Source organism: Amblyomma mixtum, chromosome 4 (genome assembly GCF_055824585.1).
Source record: "Amblyomma mixtum isolate Tamu chromosome 4, ASM5582458v1, whole genome shotgun sequence".
NCBI classification, from domain to species: domain Eukaryota; kingdom Metazoa; phylum Arthropoda; class Arachnida; order Ixodida; family Ixodidae; genus Amblyomma; species Amblyomma mixtum.
Genome location: NC_143015.1, coordinates 35,705,837 through 35,718,113, shown reverse-complemented (window position 1 = coordinate 35,718,113; position 12,277 = coordinate 35,705,837). Strand labels below are relative to the sequence as shown.

The 12,277-nt window shown below is 46.7% G+C and overlaps 1 protein-coding gene across 4 annotated transcripts in view; it reads right to left on the bottom strand.

The window, feature by feature from the left end:
* The window catches only part of LOC149346123 (WD repeat-containing protein 13-like), a 45,842-nt gene that overhangs the window by 8,216 nt on the left and 25,349 nt on the right, over positions 1 to 12,277 (bottom strand). For all 4 annotated transcript variants that reach the window (XM_089586347.1, XM_089586349.1, XM_089586351.1 and 1 more), the window contains 4 exons: positions 10,290 to 10,373; positions 8,013 to 8,071; positions 5,942 to 6,064; positions 2,078 to 2,199 (listed from right to left, as the gene is read on the bottom strand). In XM_089586347.1, coding sequence (XP_089442473.1) covers positions 2,078 to 2,199; positions 5,942 to 6,064; positions 8,013 to 8,071; positions 10,290 to 10,373 — 388 coding nt within the window. The remainder of the gene's footprint in view (positions 1 to 2,077; positions 2,200 to 5,941; positions 6,065 to 8,012; positions 8,072 to 10,289; positions 10,374 to 12,277) is intronic.

The following is a 12,277-nucleotide window of genomic DNA, read 5'->3' as shown; positions in this document are numbered from 1 at the left end:
TCTTAACGTTATGCCTACACAAAGGCCTGGCCACCAGTCTCTGAAGCAATGCTTACCTGTCCTAGAGGCCGACTAACTAGTGGTGCACACATCAATACTGCATGCATGTCAGCTTGGGCATCAAGCAGTGCTGATCCCAGCAATTAACTAACATCCCCTCTCATTTTCACTCCCTCGAGTCAGTATGTCCAACTACGGCCAAATTCTCCATCCGTCCTCACATTAAAACGTTCTCTCTCTATCTCGGCTATAACATCGGCAACTTGAATTTGGTTCCCCATCTTGGCCGCTACTTCTTAATACTCTCTCTTACTGTTACCATCATTTCCTTTGCTGACTGCACTAACAATGTAAAGTATTAGAAAGTCGTCAAAATGGAACCAGTGATGTGGAGCTGTGCTCGTCCTGCCTGAGTCTTTTCTTATGAAAAGTTAAGACGTGCATCAGTCTTCTAAGAATGGCAGGTGCTTAGTGCATGTGCTAGTGTCAAACTCTGTTCCCTAATCATCCTTCTCTGGCAATAAAAAAAAAAACAAGTGCGCGAAATTCCCAGTCACGGATGTGCAATGACAACACAGCTGACAAGCTACACTCCGTTTCATACACAGCAAGCAACGCTGCAGAAGTTGCTGAAGTAGTGCGTCCGCAAAACTATATTACTCCGCCACGTATCTATCATTTGTTCTTCTCTAAACTCCGGTCATTGTTTGGATGAATACAAAGAGCAGTATAAAATGATGTAGTAGCATTGAAAATCACGGTCCAAGCTGTGCGGCGCTCAGTGTTCAGGCTCTCTGGCCATAATTTTCATGGAGAGTGAACTACTTTTTGGGCGCGGATTGAGTAGGAGCGATTCGCCCTACCAACCGCTTATCATACCGCCACAGGTACTTTTTGCTTCGCGAAATCTCGACGAGTCGCAGGACGAAAATGTGGCAAGAGGTAAACGAAGTCCAGGAGGTGCCAGTCACGGCACTTGAGATTTGTTGCTACGAAATATGCTTGTGTTCACTTTGGTTGTATGGCGAACTACTTTTTGCAGGTGGACTTAGCCTGCGCGAACAGGCACGCTAGCTCTGGCAGCATTGCCTGCTATGTATGAAACGGAGTAGAGTATTACACACAAAGATCGTTATACACACAGTGCTCTCGAGAATGCTAACTCAACATCAGTCAACAGACAGAGGGAGAGAGCAGTGCGGATGAGGGAACAGATGCAAGCTCACTGCATCCCAAGTGCAGTCAACAGGTAAAAGAGACCAAGGCTCAATGCTGAGGTTCTACGAGATGGGTCAGCCACAGGTGGGCCCAAACACAGGTAATTGAAGACCAAAGGGAGAAGAGACCTTTGCCAGCAAGGTCTAAACACTAAAAGGCAGGACAGCTGAGATATACAAACAGATGCAACACTCAAGTCTTTTTAAGGCGAAAGCCTTTAATGGCTCATACTCGCAGTCATGACCCTGTCCAACCGTCCGTTACATCTGAAGTGAAAGTCATTAATAGTCACAAGTCATGACTAACTAGTTGTTAATCAGTCAAACTAATTAGTCATGACTAGTTAGTTATTAACCAATCATGACTAGTTAGTCATCGACTAATTAGTCAATACTAACTAGGCATTAACCAGTCATCAATCAATCATGACTAGTTAGTGATTAACCTGTAATGACTAGTTAGTCATGGGTCATGACTACCGTATTTACTCGTATAATAGGCAAACTCGCATAATACGTGCACTTGCATAATACGCGCACCCCCAGTTTGGTTGCGAAAAACCAGTTTTTTTATTTCCGCGCATAATAGGCGCACACCGAAATCACACTGTGATCGATACTGTATTCACATGATTGCTAGAAGACGCCTATTATGCGAGTAAATACGGTAATTAGTCACGACTAGCCAATCCAGGTCACCCCATAACCGCCTCGTGTGTGCCAACGGCCGAGCAGCCAAAGTTGCGTGGCAAGGCTTTCGCCTCGCGCCCTTCAGATCGTCAAAGTGGCCCCTGAATTTTTGTCCAGCTAAGCTGGCACACACTGGGCTGGACTGATGATGATGATAATGGTGGTCTCACCGATGCACGCCCCCTGGCGGAAGGACATGATGGGGCAGAAGGAGCTGCGCACGGGCGTGCGGAGGCGGTGCTTGACGTAGAACTTGCGCTTCAGGGACAGGCTGCCGTCCGAGCCCTGCACACTGCACGGACAGAGGGGGAGGAGAGAGGCAATGCATGAAACCACGCCTCCTTTGGTCCAGCACTCAATGCGCAAGGCAAAAGGGGTAAGCAGGCTGCCAATGCCAGAAAAAAGAAAAAAAATAACTGCAAGTTTCGTCAGCATAAAGTAAAGTAAGGCTTCACACCCAATAATGCAACAATGCAGAAATGTTACCAATGAGAACTGGAAACCAATGGCTAATGCACCCCATCACGACAAGCACCAACGATGCTTGATATATTAGGCAGTCGACAGCCCAAGGTATCCCCAAACAGCTCTAAGCAAAACAGAGTGGTGTAATCGAAGCACATTCCTAACAAAAAATATCTTCAAGCAGTAATAGTCCACTGTTTGCTACACGGGGAACTATGGGGAAAGAAAGCAGCAGTAGTGATAAAAATGTGTAGTGTTACACACCTGGACATCAGCGAGAGAGAGCATACCTGCCACTGCACTGTCATTGCACCACAATTTATCTGCCACAAAGGTTGCCAGTGGCTTCATTACTTAGAGCGAAAAAAAATCTTTCTTTCTTAAATTTAAAAAAAAAAAGATGAGAAAGACGGAAGGCACAATGTGTAGAAGATGCATTTGTGCAACATTCTCAGCTAGAGATCTTTTGAAGCAGTGAAATGAGCAACAGTGAGTTTGCCACGCACAGCCACACAAGTCAGCCTCGTCACAACAAGAACTGGGGCATCCGTGCTCTCGCACAGCAACATTATGTTTTGGACCCCCATTCTGGAGGTGTGCACTAAGTGGACGTGTCCAACTATGGTTTGTGCCGATCGACCGGAGTCCCCAAATGTGGAAGCGACAGCGGCATTGCATCGACTGCAGTCAAATACTGTAAAACACGTGCTTTATAAATACTATTAAGGTTAAAGCATACTAAAGTGCAAAAAGGTAGCTGCGTTTGACTGAAAGGCTGTGGGCACTTACTTCCAGGCACTTTTATCAGGGTCCAAGAAAGTGGCACAATTTCCATTTCAGGAGCGAAAGGATGAGTGCAGCTTGAGACACAGTCATTCTGTCCATCTCTGCTCCTAACTTGGCAGTCACCGGTTCCAATCTTGCATCAGTTTATTTATTTATTTATTAGTTACCTGCATCGCCCCGCAGGGCATTACAGCAGGGGGGTACAGACTTCATTATAGATATAAAACAATTATTGCAGTCAAAAGAAAACATTCGACAGAAGTCTGTCTGGTTGGGAAATTTAATGTTAGGAGAAGGTAAGTGACGCCAACCAAGTAAAATACAGGAAAAACACGACGTTTCGGGACCGGCTCGGCCCCTTCTTCACGGTGTGACTACGGGCGAGCGCAGCTTGGCTTTTTAAGCCCCTGTGTGGAGGACCTGCGGGTCAATGGCCGCAGCCCATGGACGTAGGATGAGGGGAGAGTCCCCAGGGAACGATTAACATTCTCTCGTGTTTGCTGTATGTGCCACGACTCGAGTAGAAGCCTCCTGCGTGGGTTAGCTTCCGTTTCCAATACAATGGTGCTGTCGAAGTCAATTGGGTGGTCACACCCTTCACAGTGTTCGGCCACGGCGCTGCGTTGACGATTCATGTGACGGACGTCCGCTTTGTGTTGGTTCATCCTTTCCGCGAAGTTCTTCGTTTCCCCTATGTACGACGCCGGGCAGACGGAACACGGAATTTTTGTACACGACGCCCTGGGCCTTTTCTCTGGGCTGCCGGTTTTTTGGGCGGGGGAGAAGGCGACCGATAGTGCTGGTCGGTTTGTGCGTTGTCAGCACCCCTTCTTTTCCGAGAATGCGACCGAGCGTCTCGCTCACGCCTCTCACGTAGGGGATGCAAACACGTTTCCGCTTCTGGCATGCATCTGAGGAAATAATAGACCGGATTTTGTTTTGCCTTTCTTGCTTCCTGATAATGCGCCGGATGAATGAGCTTGGGTAGCCGTTCTTTTGGAGGTCAGAAATGACTCGGTTCTTCTCCTTCCTTTTATCTTCACTTGAGGAACATATGGAGTCGGCTCTCTTCAGTAATGACGTTGAGAGGCGTGAGCGAGACGCTCGGTCGCATTCTCGGAAAAGAAGGGGTGCTGACAACGCACAAACCGACCAGCACTATCGGTCGCCTTCTCCCCCGCCCAAAAAACCGGCAGCCCAGAGAAAAGGCCCAGGGCGTCGTGTACAAAATTCCGTGTTCCGTCTGCCCGGCGTCGTACATAGGGGAAACGAAGAACTTCGCGGAAAGGATGAACCAACACAAAGCGGACGTCCGTCACATGAATCGTCAACGCAGCGCCGTGGCCGAACACTGTGAAGGGTGTGACCACCCAATTGACTTCGACAGCACCATTGTATTGGAAACGGAAGCTAACCCACGCAGGAGGCTTCTACTCGAGTCGTGGCACATACAGCAAACACGAGAGAATGTTAATCGTTCCCTGGGGACTCTCCCCTCATCCTACGTCCATGGGCTGCGGCCATTGACCCGCAGGTCCTCCACACGGGGGCTTAAAAAGCCAAGCTGCGCTCGCCCGTAGTCACACCGTGAAGAAGGGGCCGAGCCGGTCCCGAAACGTCGTGTTTTTCCTGTATTTTACTTGGTTGGCGTCACTTACCTTCTCCTAACAATTATTGCAGTGCATGGAAAAATGCTTCATTAGATGTAATACATACAATGCTCGATGGCAAACTGTTCCAGTCCCGAACAGTTCTAACAAAAAAAGAATAACGCAAGACGTCACCCTTGCAAGAAAATTCCCTTCTTCTTCTAGGTTCTCACATTTTTTACCAATGACCACAGAGCTCTTCCATTTTTGAGCTCCTTTTGATTTCATTATAGTGTACTGTGGAACCTAGGCTGAGCGTTTTCCAGAACCTAGGGAGTGCAAGACCTGAACTCCACAGTGCGTTCCGACAGTGTTGGGCTGCTAGCTGTACGGCCACAATTTGCAAAGGAAGCTATAACTGGCCACACCCAATAGACAGTTTTAGCTGTACGTCCGCAGAAGCTATGTGTACGCTACAGGCGCACCTTACGTGCACTGCCACCCATCCTGGCAACGACAGTTTTAGTTGGGAGTGGCTAGCGTAGCGCCCGGGAAGCGTAACATACTGTGGCGCCATCTAGCGACAGCAAGTCAAAGCTCCTGAACTGCGTGCCGAAGAAACTTTTTCCTCTTTTATTGATGACAGTGGTGCTTGCATTTGAAGGCTTTGTTTTTTTTTAAATGTAAATGAATTGAATCAAATGAAAACAAATTCCAGTGCAAAGTTGAAGAAGTAATTTACCGGGGGTCGTTGCTACGACGACAGTGTAGGCCGTAGATAGTTAGGCTTAACATCAAGAAATTCTTGAAGTTATCTAAAAAACGATGACTGTTTGTAGCACCTATATCAATACGGAGGGGTGAGAATGCGCAAAATAACAGTGAATACAACCATTTAGAGAGAGCTATTGTGTCGAAAAATGCAGCGGCGATGCAGCATTTGGTCCGAAGAGGGCGAGCAGGGCGCCGCCATGTTGCCAACGTTAACCACGCAAGCCACGCAAGTAACGCAACGCAAAGTCTGCTGGCTTGCGTACGTACGCAAGACGCAGGGCTTGCGCTATTGTTCTGCGCATGCATACTGCGGTCCCTGCTAGCTTCTTGCGTACGTTAAGCCCTTGCGGACACACAGCTAAAACTGTCTAGTGTCCTCTACAGTGGCCGCTGCTGTTTTGACTCCACTCTGCTGCCCACCTGTAGAGGATGAGGGCATTGATGAGTCCGCAGTTGGCCAACACCGAGGGGTCCCGAGCCTCCCGGCTGGCCCACTGCCGAGCAGACAGGCACGTGATGGGGCAGTTCTCGGCCACCACCATCCTGCAACACACATAAGACACGGTTAGACATGGTTATACTCCGTTTCATACATAGCAGGCAACTCTGCCAAAGCTACCATGCCTGTTCACGCAGGCTAAGTCCATGTGCAAAAAGTAGTTCGCCATACAACCAAAGCTAACACAAGCATATTTCGTTGCGACAAATCTTAAGTGCCGTCCCTGGCACCTCCTGGAGTTTGTTTTACCTCTTGCCACATTTTCGTCCTGCGACTCATCGAGATTTCAAGAAACAAAAAGTACACATGGCAGTATGATACGCGGTTGGTAGGTCGAATGGCCCCTACTCGATCCGCGCCCAAAAAGTAGTTCACTCTCCATGAAAATTGAAGCCAGAGAGCCCGAACACTGAGCGCTTCACAGCTTCGACAGTGATTTTCAATGCCACTACATCTTCTCATACCGCTCTTCGTATTCTACACAGTGACCAGAGTTTTGAGAAGAACGAATGATACGTGGCGGAGTAATATGATTTCGCGGACGCACTACTTCAGCAACCTCCGCAGTGTTGCCTGCTATGTATGAAACGGAGTATAGGCATGATTGGACATGGTTAGACATGGCTTTCTACCCACCCTATTTCAACGAAACACACTCTGTTACTGTGGAGACACAGGTTCTCAAGCAAAACTTGTTGCTGGGCGATTTGGTGCGTATTCTTCGGTAAACATTAGTGCAGCATAAAACAACCACATGAAAGGAAGACAGGATGGCGCGTGTCATCCTGTCTTCCTTTCACGCGACTGTTTTATGTCGCGCTAACGTTCACCGAAGGCACAGGTTATACGGCGGTGCATACGTTTAGGTGGACAGTGTGAAAACAACACAGACGAACCGAGACATGCATTAAACGCAACACACAGCACTCATTAACAAACGGTTAAGTACATTTTACAAACTGATAAAAAGTGCAAGCCTAGAAAAGAAAAAAAAGAACATGGCACCCTCTCCATGGTACCCAGAAGTGGAGTTCCCATGTGCACCAGTGGTAGCATGCCGGAAAATGTGTGTGAGATTACCCAGTCAGTTAGTGGTATCACCGGTGGTGCCTTCTGATGCACTGGTCTGTCAGCGGAAATACTCGATGGGCTTCAATAACCTTCATTGTAACCTGGTTATTTTTAAACATGACGGTGTACTTGTTAAACTCTAGTTAGCAACCACAGGCATTGTAAAGGGCTGCTCCCTTTACTTTTGCTGTGATCTGCAGGTGGACTTCCCGAACTTCCCAAACTTGCTTCCTTAGTTAAGAGAGCTTAAACAAAGACATCCGCCACACAATGCGGTTGTCACAGAATGCAGTTCCAGAACACAAACAAACACGCAAAATAAAGGTCTATGGACCACGTAAGAACCACTATTAAAAAGAAAGGCAGGCTATAAGGTTGAAATATAGAAAAGTAGCTCATTGATAAAAATTTCCTCATTAAGTTGGAAAGCTGGGTGAGTTGAACTCAATTCATGGTGAAGGTAGCGTGAAAGACGAGGATGAAAGGATCAAGGAAGACATGACACAAGTGCTCATTTTGTGTCTTCCTTGATCCTTTTGTCCTCATCTTTAGTGATACCTTCACCATGACAATTTTCCTTTCAAATTAAAGAACAGTACAGCAAACCGGAGGCTTAAATTATAACCTGCGCTTTCTCGATTTCATGCATTCTTAGCACTATCACACAGCTTTTCTTGTTGTATTCCCACTATCAGTTGCAGCTTGAAATCGAAATATTAATATCAGGTTCCTTCACAGGCAAATAGGAAAAGAACCCGATATTCATTGCCATTCAGTAAAACCCGCCTGCCAAGGAAGGCAGGACCTGAAGTGCGCTGCGCACATGAAGCACATCAAACATGGGCACCTCTGGAGTTCGTCACTCATCTGTACGAGGCACACTCCGACTATATTGACCGGAAAGCACACACTGTAGCTCACCGCTTTCCCTTGGTCAGCTTCCCAGTGGGCAGGTCGAACAGGTAGGACACAATGTAGCCCTGCATTGAACAAAATTTGCAGTGGTCAGAGTGAACTGCCTGGCCCAATGTCACACAGACTAGTATGTTTCTGTAACAGTAGTGTTGCATCTTGTCTGTGACTGTTATATATGCTCTTAGATGGCGCCACACGTCACCCTATTATCATCACAAGCACATAATCAGTCATAAATGTGTTCTTTGCTTCGTTGCCTTCGTACTGGTTGCATGTCTTTTCTTGCGTCGTCGTCAGGCCAATAAACAGTGGTGAGTCAATAAACCACTACAACACACTGCGATCCATGCGACTGTCTAAATAGTGCGCAAAAATGTGTCAGCCACAGAGTATGCATGCCACAAACTAAAGCACAGGGCATAATCAATGAGTGAAAAAAAAATTATGAGCAATTGTTATGCTGTGTAAAAGTGAGAGAGAGTTGTCAATGCCAGGACCAGTGAACCCAATGAATGTCAGCAGCCTACTACTCCAGGAGGGATGATGACGTCATTCGCGTGCCGCATTTCTTCCATGCATACCTGCCACGGGTTTCTGATGACGGTGGGGTTTTTGCACAATCAGCCAAGTAATGCTCTCGAAGTTAAAAAAAAAACACAACACAACATGCACAGCTGACTACCGTGCCAGCAAGAAGTGTTCTACCTTATGGTAATTAAAAAATTGTTAGCAGTAATCCAGATAAGAGATGACGTGTTCCACCTGAGCTCTGTCAGGAAAGCATATTAGAACTTGGAATTGCCCAAGATAAGTGGCACGATCACTAAAGTTTTGATAGCTTTAGCAAAGGTTGTTGCGTCTGAGCTTTCCAGCAACTACTACCAACTGGGAAGGGGGGGGGGGGGGTCAATTTAGACAAATGGAACAAGCCACCCACCAGCACTAAACATAGGGTACACATGCAATTTGCAACCTTAGCATTTCAAACTATACCGTATTTAAACTCGTATATTAGTGAATACGTCATTTAGGCAAAAGCAATCACTTCCTAACATCAAGAATAAGGGGAAAAAAGTTTGAACACTGCACTGGCTGAACAATGCAAGCTCCAAGTTGCCAACATGCGTTGAAGACGACCAGCACAGTTTCTCATGTGTTGGGGCTACAACAGCACTGAAAGAATTAATCTGCATGTGTTTCAGCAGAAAACACAAATATTCTTCACTCCCAAGGAGCACAGGACAGAAGATACAAGGCGCAAACAACTTCACTTTGCTCAACGTCCACAACACCACCGCTGTCATAATGATGGTATACGCCTGCAGGTCTACAAGAGCTAGGCTGTTGCACACGAAATGGAGTTCTCGCTGCATTTTCCAGTATTTGATGCACTTTTCAGAAACACAGTGAATAACATGACAGTTTCCCTAAACTTTGACGAGAACAGTCGCCTATGCTTTAGCAGCATGACTAACCAAGGTGGCTGAGCCAGCTAGGCATCTGGGGTCAATTTCATATATTGACGAGGCTGCTTAAAAGAATAGTTCAGAGTTTGGTTCAGTCATAGTCAGCGTAGAAGACAGTGGACATCATAAGCCCCTCTAGCGTAGAAGTTACTCAGGCAAGGCTGGCAAGGTGGTGCATGTGCTTATCACTGCGATGACCTTACTTCTGAATCTTTGGTATGGTGCCCCTGAAAAGAAGGGGCGCATAAAGCTTTCACCCAGTAACACTGGTAGGACCGTGAACTCTGCGAAGGCTCGGAAAGTGGTCAGAAGGCAAGGCTTCCCACAGGAGCATTGCTTGTGCCATTCTCACCATTCAATGACATCCTAGTGGAAATCAGGAGGAAGAAGTGGGCTTGGGCAGGGCATGTGATGCGAAGGCAAGACAACCGCTGGTCCTTCAGGGTAACGGAGTGGATTCCAAGAGAAGGCAAGTGTAGCAGGGGGCAGCAGTAATTTAGGTGGGCGGATGCGATTAAGAAGTTTGTGGGAATACGGTGGCCGCCACTGGCAGAGGACAGGGTTAGCTGGAGAGACATGGGAGAAGAGGCCTTTGCCCTGCAGTGGGCGTAGTCAGGCTGACGATGATGGTGATGATGACGCCTTGACCTGTCAACTGGTCGGCCCCCAGTTTTGGGACATGCTGCAATTTTGAAAAAGTTCAACCTATGCGCAAGTAAATACAGTACCACTAACATGTTATGAGATGTAGGCACTGCCAGTGTCGAGAACACAGTCAAAGAGCTTTTTCATGCAGGCCATATATTAGCCACCTCACCCGATCATCTCCGGCCCAGAGAAGCTTGCCCGTCGGGTCAAAGGTCAAGCACAGCACACAGCCGGTGGTCTGGCTGCTGCCACCCTGCACAGAGGACACCGCGCATGAGTTTTTGTGGAACCATAGGAGTGTCGTATTGGTTTTCTCCACAGGCTGGCTGTTGGGTATTTCCCCATCCATGGGTTCATTTTGTTATTGTCACTAATGTTCTGGAATACATAGTGACTCCTGTTTGGTTTGAGCATTGGTCTGCAGCACTTCAAAATGAACGGATGAACAAGCAAATAAATGAATGAAATACGAACGCACGTGAACGTCAGGGCAGAGTGACCAAAAATTAAACAGGCATTGCAATAAAGAGAAGGACTAGAGGCACTGAAACGACAGAAGCACCATCGACACTATCAAAATTCAGGGGACACTTTAGGTCTCTAAAGTGCTGCAAGGCGAATGCATTTCCTGGCGCATTTTTTTATTTCTCATATTTTTTTATTTTCTTATTTAATTTTTTATTTTTTTTTGTATTTTTGTTTCTTTCCTTATTTTTTTTATTCCTTTTATTTTATTTATGAAACCCATGCATTCACCAGATGCGCCTTTATTCATGCCCTAAGCCCTGAGCCTTCGTGGCGGAGTGGCAGCGTCTCTGCTTCAAATGCCAAAGGCCCTGGTTCGATTCCCAACCTCGACACCTATGTGCCATAAAACCCAACACAACACAACACAACCCAACCTCGACACAGTTTTTTTTTAAGTAGTACACGGAAACGCGAACACGCTTGCTAACATTCCTTTGTCGCAACAGTATAAGGCATTAAAGGCTTTCGCCTTAAAAGAATAGATATCTGATCAGCCAGTTTGCGTCCCTTAACCTGCATGCTTGATCTTCAGTCACGGGGCGGCCGGTGAAAGAACTAACACCCATAACTAATTCATGTTCTGTCATGCTCTCAGCATGAGAAGTTTAGATACAATATTCTGCATACATGTGATCGTAAGCTGAAGGCAGGGGCGCTGTCTGCAGATGCCGATCACCCGGACTATGTGCCGAGCACCTATTCGCGAAAACAGACAAAACAGCTGCTGCCAATCGGCTTCAGTGTTCACAGTGCACCACTAAGCACAACGTCTCAAGCAGCACTGCATTCGAGAAGTAGTAGTACTGTCAGATGCAAAAGTGGTATCCAGCACTCGCAGTTGCATGGCTCGCTGCTCTTGAGGCTCCTCCAGGCGTCTATGCCAAGATGGAGTGCCACGCATTGAAATGAGCAAAATGACACACATCTGGATGAAAATGGTCCCCTCCTTGTCTGTCTAGACGGCTGCTGGAAAGTGGCGTGGCAACAACCGAAGCACTAGCGTTATGCACCATTTGAGCTCCGACAGTACGTACGATGCCCAGTCTCTTGCTTTCTTTTTCCTTTCGCGAGCTTCAACAAGTGTGTCTTTTCAACACTGGCCCTAGAAAGCAACTAAATATATAGCTAAGATATTGGAAAATTTACAAAGTGTTGCAAGTGTGAGCCAGAGCATAGCAGTATTACGGCCCTAGGCAGGAACTGCGATCAGGCGGCGCGTGATTTACTTGAGGCCTCTTTGATTAAAAAGAAGAGACACACATGTGTTGGAGACCTCTCTGTAGCTCTTCAAAGAAATGAAATTTCCTTGGAAGTTTTTATGAAAGCATGTACAGCTCGCCATTCCTTCCTTTCATGCACAGCGTTTAGTGCACTAAATAATGGGTGTCGTTTGTTATTATGAGTTTATTTTTTTTGTTTTTACTTTTTTAGGCTTCTGACTGCTTCTACTTCAACTGTATGACATGACTTTTGCTACAAATAGTTGACACTGCTTTTCCAAAGAAAAATTTTTTATTCCTCTCTGTGGTTTCAAAAACCTTTTATCAGAAGCTGGTACTTTATGCGCAGGGGATAAGAAGGGTTCCGAGATTACACGTGTGCTGTCTTGTTTCATGCCGATTTCCTGTT